A 20,196-nucleotide genomic window follows, 5' to 3' on the forward strand; every position below is an offset into this window, starting at 1 on the left:
TGTGTGTGTGTGTGTGTGTGTGTGTGTGTGTGTGTGTGTTCAAAAAGTCTGATGCTGTGATGGAGAAGCCAGGTCTAATACATTTTACTTATTTACATGTATATGCATGAATTTGTCACATCACTTTCTATGTTTGCATAACGATATTTAAGTACAAGTGAATAACATTGAAGAAGCCATTTTCACCTTCAGAATTCATAAAGCAACATTTCAATGACAAATTATTTCATATTAATCCTCACCATTAATAAATCATTTATGTTCACAACTTTTATAATGATCTAGTACTCCCTTTAACTTTTAAACAATGACATAATCTTTGTTTGCATGAATAATTTTAAAACCTTTTACATGTTAGGACTGAAAAAACAATAAACATAATTGCAATCTGATGCTATTAATGAACCTCTTAGCAACTCCTCTCACACATAATCACACTTAGCCACGCCTCTCTGTTCTACCAAGAGGTCATCTACCAATCTACAGGGAGTTATGATAAGGAATGGGAAGAAGCATCCATTATCTCCTGCTGAAATCCATCATTTACACACCACACAATAATTGAGAAAATTATCTGTGAATGCTTCTTTGTGTTTTGCGACATTTGGTAGCACTTTAGATAAAATTCTTGCATCATTGTGTCATACAAGTTTATTAATGTCATTTGCTTAAAAGTACCTGTAATGATTGTACCTCATTGTACTTGATGTATACTTTTCACTGTGAGATACAGTTCCTGTGCACTGTAATATGTATATATGTAAATGCTGTGCTGTGAAAGTTGTGTCAAAAGAAATGTTAGTGGAAGGACATTCAGATAAGCTATGATCATGTAAAATTTTCTCTCTCTCTCTCTCTCTCTCTCTCTCTCTCTCTCTCAACATTCACATATATATGTGAATAACAATTACTCATATTGCGGTGTGGCCCATTTCTTTAGGTACCAGCTACTTAAATTCTTTCTCCTCATTACTGGAGCATGTCCTTGCATCATTCCCTGTTAAAAAACTTAATACTAACTTAGAAACTAAGTACGTAGTTGCTTGAAGGCCAACCAGCATATCATTCACACTTACAACATACACAGTGTGTTGAAGAAAAAAAAAAAAGTATCAAATACTTTGAGACGTGGTAGTACTCACCGAAACAAGAAAAATAATTCCAATAAACATAGGTTTGTAAATGCATACTTCCTGTCTTAGACACAGCATAGGCCAGTTCCTTGAAGTGTTCCCATAACCAAAACTGTAGGGAATGTAGATCTGGGGAAAAAACAGGCTAAGGTGTCCCCCACCCCGACCAGTCCAGCAGTTCTGAAATATCTGCATTAAATGTCCACACAAATTTTGGTGAAAGTGTGCTGGTGCACCATCAAGCATGAACCACATTTGTATTCGTTGCTGCAATGGCACAACCCCCCAGAAAGGTAGGCAATACTTTAATGAGAAAGTCCTGATAGTACACTGCTGATAACCATTGTGATAGCACTTATGACCCTCTTAATCTATCACCTAGTACGCGTACCTATATGTTGATTGAGAATCAGTGTTGATGCCCTTTTCCTGAATTGCTTGGGGATTTACATCTTCCCATACATGATGGTTATAGGAATTCACGTCATCATATCTTGTGAACCCTGCTTCATTGGTAAATAAAATCTTGGATGTGAACAGTGAATCTGCGCCACACTTTTGCTACAGCCATTGACAGAACCGCCATCTGCCATGATGATCCTGTGGCCGTAGAGCATGAACACGCTTTAAATGTGTGGCCTTAGAGCATGAACATGCTGCAAATGATATGGATACAGCAATTGTTCATGAAGTATCCTCCTCCCCCAGATAAGTGAGTATGACATGCCCTCTGCTGCTGCTAATTGTCGCACACTAGTGTCTGGTTTCATCCACCGAACATAGCACATGCTCCTCCATGTCATGTGTGCAGACTGTGCAGGGCCTTCCACTGCCGGGCCTTCCACTGCCGGTCTTCCAAGGTGCAAGGGTACATGTGTCCGTCTGATGCTGGGAAAGTCTGCCGAACATCTTATCAGAGGACCCTCTGCTCTGTGGATATTTAACAACATACCAGGCACAAGCTCGCAGCTATGTCCATTTCACTTGTTGAGTAGTAGGCTTCCATTCCCAACAAGTGGTTGAAGGGAGAAGATTTAAATGTGCTACACTATTTGTACATATAAACAGCACAATATCAGTAAACACATAAGTGAATCTGTGTTTGGAAGAAGGTAAAACACCATGATGCAGTACCCAGAGTTGATTGTTCTCTACAATAAGACACACTAACATAGCCTACAACATGTCTCGAACCACATAGTGACTGCAGACCACTTAATGGTAGGTAGAGTACTGCGAGTAAGACATCATAATACCCTGCTGACACATTTGACAGACTCAAAGTACTGGACACTATTTTTTTTTATCTACCTTTTTCATTTAGTATGCAAATGTTTTTAGTTCATTATTTTCTGACAGTTTCTCAGAATTCAACCCATTTTTGTGAGAGCACAAATATTGACAGCGTATCTATGGCTTCGACTTACCTTTTGCGTCTCTTCCATAGTCGTACAATGAGTGCACATGAAATTAATTGGTATCTTCCTGGCTAGGCACAGTATCATTACCCCCTCCCGTAGCTTATTCAGAGCATGAGCATATCCCTAGAATTCTTCATTCGTTCATGGTATATACAGATTTGCTATACTATAGGACTTTGTTTATTTTATATATAACCAGAATGTAGATTTTTGTGTATATATTGTGAATAGTGACTTAGTGTGTAGAGATCTTTCCATAGTTAGTTCATTTTATTTTCATACATTATTTTTATTGTTATAGTGTAGATCTCGGTATTTAGTTTTGTAGTCAATTTATATTTATTTGTAGTAATAAATTTATATTCATTATCTTTCACCTCTATTCTACATGGGTAACAGACACTAATGTCAGCAGACAGTCTGGTGCATTAATCAGCATGTTGGATTCATTTTGCTTTCGCACATGTGCCAAGGTCACTGTCCTGGGATTCAGATTCTACAGCGCTTCCATGGTACCTCTTGTTGTAATGCTACATCATTTAGTTCTCCCTACCACATTCATCAGTTTGCTGTTGGAATGTGTGTTTACTTTTTGTAGTGAATTATGTATCTTTGCGATTAAATTCAGCTTATTACTTAATTCCCAACATCCTTCAGTCAGTGAACAAAATCTTAAATTACTAATAATGTATCGTATTTCTAATTACACACTTATAAATAACAAGAGAGAAACTTATCCTAAAACTAATTTACATCATTCATAATTTACAGTGAAATATTTTCACTGTACTTAAGCACAACTACTTCATCAGTTGGCTTAATGTTTTGTCAAACCCTTTCAGCATACAAATTTCTTTACATCCTTATGTTTTTAAGGGCCCTTGTGCTTTCAACTGATAGGATAAACTAGTCTATATTATCCTGGATGAGGGATGTGTGTAGTTACAAATGGGCCAGTGTATAAGAGTTGCCACTTGTGGTGAAGTTTTCCATATTTGATAGACTTAGGGTACATTTGCAACAAAACTTCTTGTCCTATATGGAATTGTGCAGTGTCCCCTAATCTCTTGTCGTAAGACTTTTTTCTCGCTCGGCCTTTTCTCCTAAATCAATCAAGGCTTGGCATATTTTTTCTTCAAATGACATATCTCCCTTGGGTACTTTAGGCAGTGTTTTTTACCACTTGTCCATTTCTCATTTCTCAAACATTAATTCAGTTAGTGTAAAACCGTCAAAGTACAGCTGTGTGGCAGGTTATTAAAGATTTGCTGAAATGGCGAGATGAACTTGACGCATTGTGTGTGTTTCTGTGGTTTGTATAAGCACATAAATTTATTAAATTCTTTAAACACCCTTCCTATGGGTTTGCTTCAGGCTGGATTTGTGATAGCAGTATGTGTTCTATTATATTTGTGATCGTGAATTCCTTTCATCTATTACCTGTGAAGTATGATGACGCATTATAAGTTAACAGTTTCTTCTGTTGTCAGTTAACAGTATCTGCAGCTTTCCTACTCTCGGGAGATTTGTCTGTAATTCTTCTAATAATAGAACTGGCAGTCACTGACCTCAATGCATACAACTTAACATACCTGGAAAAAACATCACATAAGCCGGTACACACTTAACACAATGCATATGGACTGCTGCACCTTGGTCGTTGTTGCAGTTCCAGGCAATTTTTGTAAGAAGCAAGCAAAATCAGTGTCTCTTCCTTATTTGAATGTCGCTGCACTTACCAGTATCTGATGCTGATGGAACTTGGAATGGAAAGTTCTTTCATGTTCCCTGACACTTGACCAGGTTGATCCTTAGTAGGTGCTCATTGCTCATTTTTTAGGTCAGATTGCCTCAGTTGCCTCCACAGTGGCAGCGCCGAATTGTTGCCCACTATACAAAAGATATTGATCAGCTCTGACCACATCTTTCATAATTTATTGTACATCACAATACAGTTTGGTTTCTGTATTAATCTCCCCCCCCCCCTCCCCATAATTAATTTTGATTTGCTGAAGCATTTGTGGTCTTCTGACAGGTAATACATTTTCGAATTATGTGGAGAATTTAGTGACGCATTTTGGGGTAGTAGCAGTACGTGGTTACCTTATCGGTGCATTTAGAAACACCATAATGACTCCATACATTGTGATTGTAAAGAATGAATTCATCTATAAACTTTTCAGGTAAACATATGCACTACCATTCTTGGTTAGGTGTACGCCGGTGAGACAGTACTCCTTTATAAATAGTATAAAACATGTTTATGTTATTAACATCATCTCCTTCAAGTTTGAGTCTTTGTCTTTTTCCAGTGTGAATCTTCTTCTTGCAATTGCTTTGGGCTATTGCTCGTTTTTACATAATATGATTGGTGTGTTTTGTCTTGCATAAATAGGATGCAGAATTTCAAAATTCTGTTAGGTATGTTCCAAAAATTCATTTAACTATCACGGTAGCCGCAACCAAGTATCAGCAATTGTGTTTTGTTTGCCTTTGATGTACACTACATTGAAACTGAGTTCATGCAAGTAAAGACACCACCTGGCTATTCTTCTGTGCAGCAATTTCCACTTGAAGAGAAAAGAAAGAGACTTGGTGGTTACAGTTGGTGCATTTTCCTCACAAATAATAGTCTCCACGTGATCCCAGTTTATGTGCAGTGATTTTGCTGTTTCCACTTCGTTTACAGTTCTCAATTCAAATGAAAACAAAACAGATTTCTGTGGGTGGAAGCTATCATGTGAATAAAAATACATTCACATAATTATGGAAGGCTAAAATACCTGTTTCAGTTTTCTGATTTTATTTCCACATTTTTGACAGTCAAGCCTTAATCACCTTGCAGGACAAAGAAGTTATTTTGACGGTTTGCTAAAGAAATTTGGCTTATATTAATCTTTTCTGCTGAGGCACTCAATTTATTTGAAATGGAATGTTTCATTCCACACTATTGGCTAGTTTCAGCTGTTCACGGAATTTCAAGTGCAGGTGTTCATCTTCTGGCGCATATGGCATTATGCCATAATAATGAACCAAACATGAATAATACAGTACTGGCATTCCAAGAAAATTTGCATGTTGAAAACTACACTGAAAAGGTTAATATCAGGTTGTGGGGCCTATTTCATTGTGAATCTAGTCATATGAATGTGCACTTAAAAGTCGAATTCTGCTCTTTGGTATGGTTTACGAAAATCCGATGTTCGAGGAGTACCCTCTGATGTCTTGTTTCTTCATGACATAATGTAAGATCTCTTAATGCTTTATGCAAACAAACATACGGGCTTCCTCCGTCGTCATAACTGGGCATGCCTGTTTTCTGGCGCTCTGTGGCAACTGCTGAAAAGAACCTATTTTGAACAGGCCGTGCAAAAGTATTGTGAATGATTGTTTGAAAAGCGTTAATTTCAAAATAAATTTCCTCCTATGCAAGATGAATTATGTTACATGTGAGAGTGTGCGATGAATTTCTTAAATCCCAAAGTGTTTGATTCTCATTTAAAACTTAACACTTTGAGGACCAGCCACTTAGAAGAATTTTGAGCCCAGAAGACCAGACATTCACATTATTATTTAAAATTTTACTAGCACATTGATGTATGATGTATCTTAAACCATAACACATGCAAAAAGGACCAGTATAATATGTGAAAGCTTAGCTTGTCTTGTAACTACATATGTGTATTAATGTACACCATTAACTTTTCCTATTTGTGTGTTTGCTCTACTTAAGTGATGTTGCTATTGGCTGACTACATCACATGTCCTATGCTCTGAATATCTGCTGTCATTGGCTGGCAAGAACATGTGGCATGAATGGCTTACAAAAGCACTTTACAATCTCAGTTTCCATGCTTCAGAAACTAACATGCTGTGCTTGGTATAATTCGAACTCCCCCCTGTGTTTCGTTTCCTAAAGTGTCAGGAAGTTTTACGCCGGTGTATAAAACCTCAACCATTCAAAGGATTGATAAATTTTACAGTTCCAGCAGAGAATACACTGTCACTGCACACGGAAAAGTGTGCATATACACTGCATATACACCGTGATGTGGTTTGTAACTTTGTAATAGTATCTTGCTTCTCATTCACACTTTTGTGTAAATTTCTGACTGAGTACCTTGGATTGTAATCTTTGTGTTACTTACGTTTTTCAGCTTACCTGCCTTTAACAATACAAAAGTGCCCAATTCCACCTATCCGCTTTGACCAATGATGCCATCAATATGGCGGTAACGACCACTTCCAGCGTGTGCAAAATGGTGGCAATGACATCACTACATACAAACGACAACAATTGCGAGCAAAAAATGAGACAATATCGTCTATAAAATGAAACTAACGGGACAGCTGCAGAAAATTGATGATTTAGGATAGGGACAAGTTGAATATGCAATAATTAAAAAAAAATCTTCTTACCACTCCAAAACAAATAATATTGAAAAAAAATTTAAATTACAGCTTTCCGCTACACATATATAGCTCAATCGCAGCTACTGATACCAAAAAACCAATACCTACAACTCTGAAAAATTGAACCAAAACCTCAGAATCAGATACTCCATATTCACTACATCAATTAAAACACAACTGACCTACCATAAATATAAAACACACAAAACATCACAATTACTATAGAATAAAACCAAAACAAAAATTACTTGCCAACAAAAGCCTCCAGCAATATCATCTAGGTTGGCCACACACACACACACACACACACACACACACACACACACACACAATATGACACATATACATGTCCTTGGTCCGATCTGCCAGAACTCTTGTTAACCTCATGTTGTTGCCACAAAACGTGACACCTAACATATTCAGCAATTCGACCAAACATCTGCAGAAACTGTATGATAGATGTCATATCATCACCCATCTCAGTACATAATGATACACTCGTGAATTTCACTTTCATATCCAGACCTAACAAAATAGTAAGAAAGTTAGACTTCTTTCTGCACAGTAAACACCAAACTAATCAGACCTAACAAAAACATCAAACGCATAACAAAAAAAAAAAACCTTAATGACTCACCGAAAACACTTCCACGACCTTGGTTATCACACCAACTATCTAACCTCAAAACCACATTAGCACAATGACAATCAAAACTCAAATCCCAATACCACAAGCTAAACTCAGCATGTCAACATTGACCGCCAGAGGGCACCATCAGATTTAACAATATGACCTCTACTAACACAACCAACTCAAAAACTCCGTGCCATAGTGATGTCACACACCACAGCACTGTTATGTCATGGGTCAAGGCAGACTGGTGGAATCAAATGTTTCCATTAACACCACCCATTTCGTCCTGTGCCTTTTTACGTAACGTATCCATTTCCTGAAACAAATCTGTGAATAACTCGAGTTTTAATTCTTTTTCCATTTCAGACAACTTGCATGTTAAACCATTTGACAGGTCAGTGTGCAACTTTTTTTTTTTTTAACTTATTAAATTTTGGTGTTAGTTCATTAAAGTTTTTGTGTTAGTTCATTAAAGTTTTTGTGTTAGTTCATTAAATTTTTTGTGTTAGTTCATTAAGTTTTTGTGTTAGTTTGTTCCTAAAATCATTAAGAGTTTTCATCATCCTTGCATAAGTTGTATCACTGTTGGGATATAATTTAGGACACCTACTGAATTGTATCTGATTACATTCAGGTCCATTTCGCTCAATGCAGAAATTTTAGATCTACTAGAATCTGCAGCACCGCACCCTTCACGAGCCTCATGTGAAAACATGCTTCCCAGTGATATTCGCAAATTTATTTTGTCTACTATAAATAAAGTCATGTCATTAATCACAACATTACTATCCTCAATTATAATTGAGCTTAAGTAAAACAAGCGATTTTTGTCCAACTCCTTACATGTTCACACTATCATTTGCCGTCGCATTAGTCGTGGTGACATTTTGTGCTTGTACATTAATTACTGAATTGTCAACAGTGCTTTTATTTGCTGTATCCATTTTTGTCCTTGTGATTTACTAATTGTAAAACTTTAAAATGAATATCCCTTTCTTAATTATTCTGAGAAAATGTTCTAAATTATCCTGTTACATGTTGCGAACATACACTGCAACTCATTATTGTCACTCTTACGCTTCCTCAAAATTATCAGTCAAAAATGATTTTTAGTAAATACACTATTTTACTACAGTTAAAATGCTCCAATTTTTGGGATGGAAGGGGAGAGGTAGTGGTACTACTACTACTACTACTACTACTAAATATGAGTGAGGCACACCATGCAAGCTATAAGTTAGAATTTTCCTGCCTTCTCAATGGGTTTCACAGTTTCTCTTTCTGGTACTTCCTATGCAAATTTTATGCTTTGTCCTTGCATATCTTTCTTTTGTAATCCATCCTCTCTTTCTCTTGGCAATATTCTTCGTTTCGTGTAACAAAGAACACAAAAGATAATTAATACAATGGAAAATTTTACCATGTTTTAATTACTTCAATTATCTATACCTGGCACCACCTTTTTATGGTTGCTGATTGTACTGATATATGAGTATTGGCCCTGTCAGGAGGTGCGAGTGTGGATTATTTCAAGTGTGTGGCTGGCAGGTACTTCTCTAGCGGCAATTCATGCATCTTAGTTCGCACCTCCATTGTCTCTCGCTATGATTACTACTGTAAGAGTCTAAATTGAGTGATGTATTAACTCTCCTTTGTAGCTTCAGTCAACTCAAAGCAATGCCCAGAGAGTGCCTTAGTGTAGAGCTTCTTAAAGTTGTAAATAATCTGCTGGTCCATAGCAAAAAAGATACATGCAACCCAAACCTTGTTATTGGACCTCCGCATCACATTTAACGTGCTCATCTGGACTTTACTCTTCTTGAAAGCTCGTGGAGTTTCCGAATGGTAAAAAGCAGCAGTTTAATTTTCAAATTGCTGCTTGTGTTGGTACAGAATAGCAGTTTGAGCCAGTCTTTCATTGGCTTGTGATCAGGCAATACATTCTCCTCTGCTGTTATAAATATACACTTCGACATTTTTTTTCCCAGAATAGCCCCATCTCGTCACAATTAAAAACCTGTTGCAGCAGATAACCCTCAGAATTTACAAACATCTTGAAGTTGCTGATGAATTTCTCTGCTGCCTTTGTGTTGGAGCAGGCTGCTTCATTGTACCTCACAACACTGTACATGCCGGTTCTTCTCGTAAACTTCTCAAACCATCCACAGCTTCCCTTAAACACTTCTTCAGTCACTGATGATCCTGGTGTCTTCTTAATGAGGTCGGTGAAAATCATTCTCGCCTTCTCACAAATGGTATTTTTGTTAATAGTGTTGCCTTGCAGTTGCTTTCCATTTATGCATATAAGGAGCAACCTTTCGACATTGTCCAGAATACAAAACTGTTGTTTAGATACTCCCATCACTCCCTTTGAAGAATTTGTCTCCTTAATCTTGTTCTTTTTGTTAGTGCAAATAGATGATATAGACAGATTCTATATGCATGCTAAATCAGCAATGCTCACACCACTTTTGGCTTTTTCATTGATTTTACATTCATTTCTAAGGTCATTTTCTTTCTCTTATGGTCGTCTTCTTGCACATTTATCTTCAAGGACACTTCTACAAAAGTTATTAAAATTTGTACATAAAAACACTGTGAACCCAAGTTTAGAAAAATGTGTGACCACAAGCAGCACTAAGATGGTAGCAGGAAGTGCGCTAACCCAGACAGTAGTACATACTAAAGACATTGTTCATATGCCACTGCCAGCGGTGAAAGGTGTTCATATTGTTGAACATTCCCCCGTCGCGTGCAGACCACTGGTGACATCACAATAAATCGTCGTTACTCGTTATGTAAAACATCGCTTGCTAAGTCAGTCATTTTTTACAATTTATTTTGTTCGTTATGCGAATTGTATGTTATGGGTGATGCTCATTAAAGAAAGTTCCCCTTATTATATAAAACAGCAGTTAAGTTATGTAAGAGGAGGAGCAGTAGATGTGTACATAAATAAATCAGATAAAAAGTAATTCCCATAATTATCTAAGAGACTAGATTACCACTAGCCATAATTCTTTGTTAGCATATTTTACACAAGTAACTGCTTCTTCACATACATCTTGACTCAGTCTGGGATTCTTCTTCTTCTTCGTGTACTTCTGACAGTACAGGTTCTCTTACCTTCCAAACTTCACAGATGATCTTCTGCATACTTTGTGGGACTAGCACTCCTGGAAGATAGGATAAGGTGGGTAAATGGCTTAGACACACATTAGGAAATTATTTAGAGAATTAATTTTCACTCTGCAGTGGAATATGTAGCTTAGAGTCTGCTGCAGCATACTTTTTTGATCTGCATACTTTTTTAATCTGCCACAGAAAGTTTCAAGTCAGTGCAGAGTGAAAATTCATTCCGGGAACAATATTGTAGGTTCTGGGTAATCTATCCTTGACATTACATTTTATTCCAGGACTGCTAGTCATGCAAGTTATGCAGGAGAACGTCTGTGAAATTTGGAAGGAAGGACGTGTCATGAGTTGTGCTTTGATAGCTCAATCTATAGAAGACATTCCCCACTAAATGCAAAGGTCTCAGGTTCGAGTCCCAGTTCAGTGCGCAGTTTCAATCTGCCAGGAAGTGTCAGTCAGTAATGTCATCAGGAAATGTATTTTCATAAACTTTTTGAGTATTGTCTTATATTTTTGCTGTCATAAAACAAAATAAAATTGAAACATAGTGCAGCTATCCAGAAGACACTGGTGCTGTTTTATGTTATCCACTAAATAGCGTGAGAATTAGAGCAAGCTAAATGAAATGTAAGACTGTGTGTGTGTGTGTGTGTGTGTGTGTGTGTGTGTGTGTGTGTGTGCGTGTTCCGAATGGACTGTGGCAGTCCCATGTGCTCTAGCTGAAGTATGAATCCAAAAGTAATTTTGAACAGAATATTAAGCAGTCATTTGATTAGAGTGTAAAATATTTAACCCCAATTTATCATGTGCAGCAAAAATGTGCTGTTTTTATTTATTATCTTTATTTCTAGTAATTTCTTTTGTTTGCAGGACAAAGCTGCTGGTGATGATGAAGCTCAGCTTATAGATGAAAACTTCTGCACAGCACTTGAGTATGGTTTGCCTCCAACGGCTGGATGGGGAATGGGAATTGACAGACTTACAATGTTCTTGACCGATTCAAACAATATAAAGGTTTGTAAATTGATAAAAAAACACCATCTTCAATTTGGTAGTTAGCGTCTCTCAGTTCTCAATAGCATTCTTAGAGAAGTTCAACATAAAATCTCATAGTGGAAGGAGCATTTACCTGCCACATATGCAGTACCAGTTGTTTGCAAGGGCATCTTTCAGAGGATTTCAAAGCTAATATGTTGTTCACAAAAATGGAGTAGAATGCTGTGCCTAATATTTTTTGTAATGCAATAACACATTGTACCTTTGTGGTAAATACAGTTACCTTGACTGCATTTCTTTGATTCTAGTTGAATAATACCATATAAACGCTTCATGCAGAGCGGTTCACGTTAAGTGAACTGAAAATCTTGTTATAAAATATTGCTTGTCCTATGTGAATGTGCCAACTGAAAAATCGCAGCACAAAATATTTCAGAAGCTATCTATCAGTCTGATGATACACAAAGTCCAGTCATATTAGATTAAATTTTTGCTCAGCCTTTCTGCGAGTCAGTTCCAGACTTACTTGTTCTTTTGCTGTTTATGTCGGAGATATAATTTTAACAGTATCTGTACATGTGGTACAGTTAACAGAACGTCTTAAGTACATTCTGTAATGTCAGGCCTTCCCTCTTTTCTCTTGCATTCTTGTGGATATCTGCAGTGTAAGAATTGTCATATGTACATCCTTTGCCAACATACTAAACCCATACTATAACATAAAACTACATCAATGGAAAATGCAGCACAGAAAATATGTATATAAGGATGGAACAATGTTCATGAACTGTACATGATAGATCACTACTCACCACACTGCAAATATAAAGTGAGTGTGGGAGGCATTTGCTCCCAAATCTCATGAATACCCTGTTCAGTAGGCATTTGCTCCCAAATCTCATCAATACCCTGTTCAGTAGATGTCTGTATCAAAATTTTGATTTCACATTATGTGGCTTGTAACATGATCATCCATTTTCTGTCATTGTCATGCAACAGTACTGTACTCCGTTAATAATAAGAATAAATCTGACGTAACATGTATTCTTCTGCATTTCCTTGAATTTCATTGGATTTCGTTTCATGTGGAGCGAAAGCCAAGCAGTGAGCAGTACATTGAAGTACGACCATAAAGATATGTTGTATGTTGTGTTACACGGACATAGACTGAGCGATAATGTAGGACAACAGCTTTACCGGTGCATTAAACTTGGACAGCACTGGCCAGCCAACAGTCCAGCTAACCTGCAATTGCTGTGAGCAGTTTCAGTTCAGACGTCAATAGAGTGCAGTTCAGACGTAAATAGAGATGAGCAAAGAAACAATATAGCTTTGAATGTCATTTAATTTTTTAAAGAAAATGAAATAATATTCGGCAAAACTCCAGCGTTACTGCGAGCTTCTTACGTGACCAGACAGAAAGCATAAAATGCTCTCATTCCCATCTAACATAGTATTCTGCAGGGTGTATATGTCCCGGGACAATCAGGAAAAAACCAGGAATTTTTCAGTGTTGTAGCTTTCAATTAAATTTTTAGAATTTTGACTGCTAAAAACTGATTGTCTAACAAAGAATATTATGTATACCACTACTGCAGAATTATACTGCCGCAATAAAACATAAATGAGAGGAAAAAATAAAGTAAAACTTAAGTTGCACAACACAAATTTGGGAGTTCAGCTCAATTCAAGTTCATTTATTGTGCTAATCTTAAGATCAGCTACTTTGTACAGTTGGTCCTTTGTGCAGCCACCTAAATCTGTAGTCACCAATGTATAATACGTAAGTGTGCATGTATCGTGCTCAGAAAACATCTCAAAGCCTGATGCATATTCACAGTTGGCAGTACTTTGAAATCAAATTGACCATGTCACCTAATTGCCAATGCCAGGTGTCTGTGATCTACTAGTTGCCAAACAAAAAAATCTCTTAATTGTAATTTCTATCTTATAAATGTACCTTCATCATCACCACCATCTTGGACAGTTTCCAACCTCTGGCCAGGTCTGTATGGAACATCATCTTCTGTCTTGCCACCATCTCTCCGTCTTCCCCTTGGTCTAGTCTTCTCCTTTCTTCTAGACGCATTCCTCTACTCCTTTCAGCCATCTGTCTCTCGGTCTTCCTCTTGGTCTCTTTCCATCCAGTTTCATCTTGCGAATCCTCCTGGGTATCCTCTTCTCCTCCATTCTCTTAATGTGTCCATACCATCTCATTTTTTATTTCTGTATCTCCTCCTGTAATGGTTCCACCTTCATTAACTCTCTGATCCTCTCATTTCTTAACATCTCTATCTTTGTCACTACAATACTGTTTCTCAAGAATTTCATCTCACAAGCTTGTACTTTTTACTGATTTGCGATACATCCTTGCTCCATATCAGGCTTTCGACACTTTTCCGAGATGCTTCTGCTTTTCTCCCCTGCTCGTTTATTTCTCTGTCATTTTCTCCATCTTCCTGTATCAGGCTTCCTAGGTACTTGAAACACTCCACTCTCCTCAATCGTTCCCCACCAATTGTTATTCCCATTGTTCCTCTCTCCTTCTTTCTTGTTGTGATAATCATCTCACTCTTACTTATACTAAATTTCATCCCATATTCTTGTACTGTTCGTTCCCATACGCCCAACTGCTCTTGTACTTCCTCCTCCTTATTCCCCCATATCATCAGATCATCTGCAAACACCATAGCTTTCATCTTCCTTTCACCAGTTACTTGTGCTACTGTACTCATATCATCCATCACTACAATGAAGAGTAATGGTGAAAGTGCACTTCCCTGCCTCAAGCCATTCCTCTGTTCAATCCAAGCTGATCTCTCTCCTCCCACTTTCACACAGCTCACACTTCCATGGTACATTTCCCTTATCCTCCAAATAACGTTTTGCTACTCCTCTGTTTTCCAGGGCTTTCCACACTTTGCTTCTACGTACACTATCATATGCTTCTTCAGTGTCCACGAAGGTCATCAGTAGATCTATTCCATATTCATAGTGCTGTTCCTGCAGTTGTCTTACAGCAAAAATTAGATTCACCGTGGACCTTCCTGACCTGAAGCCATGTTGCTCTTCTCTCATTCTTCCTTCTAATTTTGCCCAAATTTGTGCTTCCAAAATTTTCTCAAAAATCTTTGCACAGTGACTCAATGATGGTTCTTGCAGTCTTTTCTATTTACCTTCTTAAAGATCTGGACAATTGTTCCCTTTTTCCAGTCTTCTGGGATCATCTTCTGTCTCCACACAATTTTAATTTCTCAATATAACCATTGTATCCCCCCCACCTGTCCTGCTGCTCTCACCATCTCTACACTTAGGTCATCCAGACCTGGTGACTTCCCTCCCTTCATCTTGCCCAATGCCAATTCCACTTCTCCCCATCTAATGTCTTTTTCTATTTGCTGTTACTCCTTTTTTTCTCCTCGGCTTTTTCCTCCTCATCCAGGTCTCCATTCGAGTTCAGGAGTTCTTCAAAATACTGCTTCCACATATTCTTGAGTTCCTCCTTATTCTCTACATCTTGTCCACTTTGGTTCACCATTCGAGTATAATCTGTCGTACCGTTCTTCCTCTTACTTTTAATCAACCCATATAACACCTTTTTTGAACCTTCACTATCCCGCTCCATCATTCTGGTCCACTGTTCCATCCAATCTTTTTGCTTCTTTCTCGCTTGCCTGATACTCTTTCCTTGTCTCTACTGTTCTCTTCTGGAACCATACCCTAAAGGCTGTATTCTTCTTCTGTACTATATCCTTTTTTTTATGATTCCACCAGGGTGTTTCTTTCCATCTCTTTTTGTTGCTTGTCCTCCCACATATTGCTTCTGCCCCACTTACTAATGTTGCCTTGAATCTACCCCATTCCTCTTCTACTGTTTTTGGTTCATCCTTTGGGATGCTTTCCTTTACTACTTGTGGGTATTGTAGCCTACTTTCTTTCTCCTTCAACTTCCATACCCTTATACGTCTTTCCTGGTTTTCTGTTTCTTTATTATCCTTAGTCCTTCTCAGGTTCATCATCAGTAAACTGGGGTCGCTATCCAAGGCCTCTGATGGTATTACCTTAATGTCAATGATGTCCCTATTCATCTCACTATCGTACAGGAAATAATCAACTATCGACTACCTCTTCGAGTCGTGACTGTACCAGGTAATCTTGTGGCTTTCTCTTTTCCTGAACCAAGAGTTCCCAACCAGCAAGCCATTCCTTTGACAAAACTCCAATAGTCTTCCACCTTCCTCATTTTGGCAGCCCCAACCCTCTGGTCCAAGCACACTGTCGCAGCCTTGTCTTTCTCTTCCAACATGTGCATTTAAATCTCCCATTACTATCATATTCTTCCTTCCCATCTGCTTCTGCATTTCCTCTTCAAACTCTTTCTTCTCCTCAGAAGTGCAATCCACCTGCGGCACATACACTTGTGTTATCTCTATGATTGTCCTCTTGAGTGATATTTGGTCTTAATCATCCTATCACTTATTCTCTTCACTTCCTCTTTTCATCCATCTCTTATTACTATTCCAACTCCATTTCTCCTTCCCTCCTTATTTCCACTCCAGTACAGTTGGTAGCCTTTCCTCAGTTCTCTTCTTCCTTCTCCTTTCCATTTTGTTTCAGCTAACCCCAGTAGGTCTAACTTCCTTCTTTCCATCATGTCTACGATCTCCACCACCTTTCCAGTCAATATTTGTATATTTAATGTTCCAAATCTTAGTCCTTGTTTATAGCCAGTTCGCCGTCGATTAAATCCATCCTTTCTGAGTCCTGTTCTATTTTTGAAAGCAGAAATCATAATCCACTACTGGCTTGCTGGGCCCATCGTAGCTTCACCAGAGCCCCATTAGCTGTCACTTTTCAGGGTTCCTGTTGGACCTACACAGCTACCATAGCGGTTCCGGGGCATACACAGTCCTCACTGTACCTCGCTCCTACAGGCAGTCCCCTACTTCATGTCATGGACTTGTGGGAGACCTTGTCAAGCACAAAAGCCTTTTTGGCCTTTTCCTTAGTGTAAAGTATGACAGTCCAGTCCTGGTGCAGGCAGCAGTGATTTTATGTTTATTTATTATTTGCCATTACAGCCTGTTATCTAGGAAGCTAACATAAGCCATACAGCCACATTATTTTGATGGTAATAAATATATGTATTTATTATTTATTTAATCCTGGTGCTTAAAAACATTTTCAGAGAAAGGAAAATGCTAATACTACCACTACAAAAATACCCCTTAACCAATTACCCAGCTAAGACAACAGTAATTGTTACAGTACTTTTAAGATGTTTTTTCATGTCTTCCACAATCAAATATATTTTCAGCAAGAAATAGAAAGATTTGGCCATCACCAGTCATATTGAAATCATATGAGTGAAGCAGTAGCTTACTCACAAGAAAACGCACGTGACAAACTGGTAGGTGTTTCAACATTCATTTCAAGGAATATTCATAAAAGAGCAAGAAATCGGCATTGTGGCTTCAGCTTCTTTTTTTTTTTTTTTCAGTGTACTTGGGAATAATTATTGCTTCTTCTTCAGATCTGAAGATGGCCAGTGACAGCCAAAACCAATAATTTCTTGTTAAAATTATATGTGATTGTGCTAAACAGTAAACCATTTGTAAATTTATCCCCCCCTCCTCTCTCTCAATTACATCGTAACATGCCCAATATTATTTCCAGTCAGATCTTTTTTTGACAGTGGGGAAGGTTGCAAGGTGTACTTTATGTTGCTTATTTTACTACATAAAAACATCAATAGTAAATTTATTGTATGATTAAAATCTGCAGATGACATGCGATAATCCTGTTGATATCTGATTTAATGTTGTTATCAAGTGTGTTTCTTGCTAATTTTATCAACATTGAACCTCATTTATTTGATCTGAATTTAGTGTTGCACAACAGCAATTTCTGAATTCTGTTTATATGTATTTTTGAAAAATATTTTGTCAGATAAAAATATTGTTGAAATTTATACTATAAGAATGTGTGTAACACTTCTGTTACATTAAAATTCCTTTGAGGCTCTCAGTAAAATATATAAAACAACTGAAAAATTAATTTTGTTTTTCATGTGTTCCAGGAAGTTCTGTTCTTCCCAGCTATGAAACCAGATGATCCTAATAAGGGCAAAGAGAATGATGAAATTAAGCAATGACCAGGTTCCATTTTTCGGGAGATGAACTTACAAGGATACAGAGTCCACACTGTTGCTTCTGGATACGTGTGAAATCACATGAGATACTCATGTTGTGGGGTGTGCAATTTCTGCTTCAATTCAATGACAGTTATTGACCACAAATCCCCATTGGCAAGACTATTTTGACACATGCAATTTTATGTTTTATTGTGCTGCTGCCCTGGCCGTAGTAAGCCAGTAATTGAACACGTGAACATGTGAGAAAAATATGGAGTATTTTTAAGAGGCAGAAGTAATGAAACTCAGTTGTTGACCTTTAGCACTGTTTTTTCTCCAGTGTTAAGGGGGCAGTTTCTGATTTTATTTATTTTTAGTTTCCTAATTACCATGTTGGAGGCTGCAGTTGGAAATGAATGCAATTGATGCAAGTGAATTTTGTAAAATTTTAGAAAATAATGTAAGGTGTGAATCTTTCTTCATTGCCCAAGTTAAATGGGTAGACGTGTGTGTGTGTGTGTGTGTGTGTGTGTGTGTGTGTGTGTGTGTGTGTGTGTGTGTGAGAGAGAGAGAGAGAGAGAGAGAGAGAGAGATGAAAGTAACTAATTATTTGCCTTATTCTGCAAGTGTCAACGAAACACACAGCAGTGTGTTGTGCATGCTTCCTGTCACTTAGAAGAAAGAGAGCATGGTTTTATCTTGTTGTTTGTTAAGAACGGTGCTCACTGTTTTTACTTACCGTAATAATGTTTTGCTACTTGCCAGGCAGCAGCAAATTCTTGTTGATGGAACTGTAGCTTTTTCGTATTGAAAAAGAAAGTGGTCAATTGAGGTCAAAATTATCCAGAGTCAGAGGAAACCTAATTGGAAATGGCAAAGAAATAACTTTTCAAATCTCATATGTTTGTTTTCTTTTTGAGATCCTGTCTGTCCCACTAATCATCTTCATAATGTATCGATAAGTGTGCCTGTCAGAAAATGAAAACTTAAAATGTAAAATCTAGGTATTATTATTGGCTATTTGTTCACACAGTGTACTGTGAATTTCAGCTATAGTTGTTTGCAGGACATCTAACATATTGCTAACTTCTCTGATATTGCACAAGTGTGGGCAGAGTTAAACATGAAACTTAAAAAATGTTTTAAAGATCATGATTGCCATAAATATAGTGAAACAACACATCATTTTGTCAAAGGCAGGTGGGAAAATGACAAGATGCATTATATTCAGCTGTGTTTTGGCACAACTAACCCCCCGCCTCCCACCCGAAAGTGTTAAACAGGGATTGTGATCAACTGATTACTACTTCCTGTGCACTATTTCCAAGGAACTGTGAATGTGAAAGCATTCCTTGACAGCACTTCAACACCATTTGACTGTTTATCATTATCAAAAGAATGAAAAGAGCACATTGGTCCAATATAAAATAAGGCAAACCAAGCTGGAAGTGTTTGAATTGATTTTCTTTATGATGGGCCTGCAGCACATATTAATTTGGATAATGACATATTGTACATATACTGCCAGGTACATCACAGGAACCACCGGGAAAACCCTAGCCTGTGTTCATAGTCCGCCACAGGATTTAGGTCTTGGACAAGGTGGGAACTAAATGGATGCTGGGTGTCATCGCTCAAAACCTCCCAGACTAAGACCGGTATTACACTATCATATTTCTTTGTCAAATATCTTTGTCCAATATCTTTGTCAAAGATATTTGATGGTGTAATAGGGAACTTTGTCAAATGTCATCCAATATTTGATCAAATCTAGGGTCTCACTGTAGATTTGATCAAAGAAGTTGCTGATCTTCTGTTCACTGCAATGTGACATGTTACCACATGGAGCGCTAGCATCGCTGCAGCATTCTGTCGTCTGTAGTGCTTTTATAAATGTTGCCAGTAAATACAATTGGTGTGTGCCGACAACTACAAAATTAATAGAGATGTATGAAGCTGATGAGGCGCTTTACAACGTGAGGCACGCTGAACACAAAAATAGATCACGAAGATTGGAGACCTGACCTGACCTGACCTAACCTAACCTTCTCCTGTAGCAAGGAATCGGAGTGTTACAGTGAGCCTGTCTTCTGCAGATGTAGCAGTTCTTAAGTGAATATTGTGCTTTGTGATATGAGGATACACTTCATTGAGCACATACAGAAATGTATGCTCATCCATTCTTAAGTAATTGATGTATGACTTGATGTCCTCCACTATAAGCGCACGTAACAAGTTTTGTTGAATGCTTTTATCGCGTCATCGTAAAACCCACGGCTTCACCCAGGTATGTTTCCGTTCTTTCCCCCCCACTTCTCTTCCCCATGTGCA

At 37.7% G+C, this 20,196-nt stretch overlaps 1 protein-coding gene across 3 annotated transcripts in view; it reads left to right on the forward strand.

Moving 5' to 3' along the window:
• LOC126236900 (lysine--tRNA ligase) overlaps positions 1-18,764 on the forward strand; it is a 69,071-nt gene extending 50,307 nt beyond the window's left edge. For all 3 annotated transcript variants that reach the window (XM_049946546.1, XM_049946545.1, XM_049946547.1), the window contains exons 9-10: positions 11,607-11,750; positions 17,812-18,764. In XM_049946546.1, coding sequence (XP_049802503.1) covers positions 11,607-11,750; positions 17,812-17,886 — 219 coding nt within the window. In that variant the 3' untranslated portion in view covers positions 17,887-18,764. The remainder of the gene's footprint in view (positions 1-11,606; positions 11,751-17,811) is intronic.
• The last annotated feature ends 1,432 nt before the right edge of the window (positions 18,765-20,196 follow it).

The sequence above is a fragment of the Schistocerca nitens genome, chromosome 2 (genome assembly GCF_023898315.1).
Source record: "Schistocerca nitens isolate TAMUIC-IGC-003100 chromosome 2, iqSchNite1.1, whole genome shotgun sequence".
Taxonomy (NCBI): domain Eukaryota; kingdom Metazoa; phylum Arthropoda; class Insecta; order Orthoptera; family Acrididae; genus Schistocerca; species Schistocerca nitens.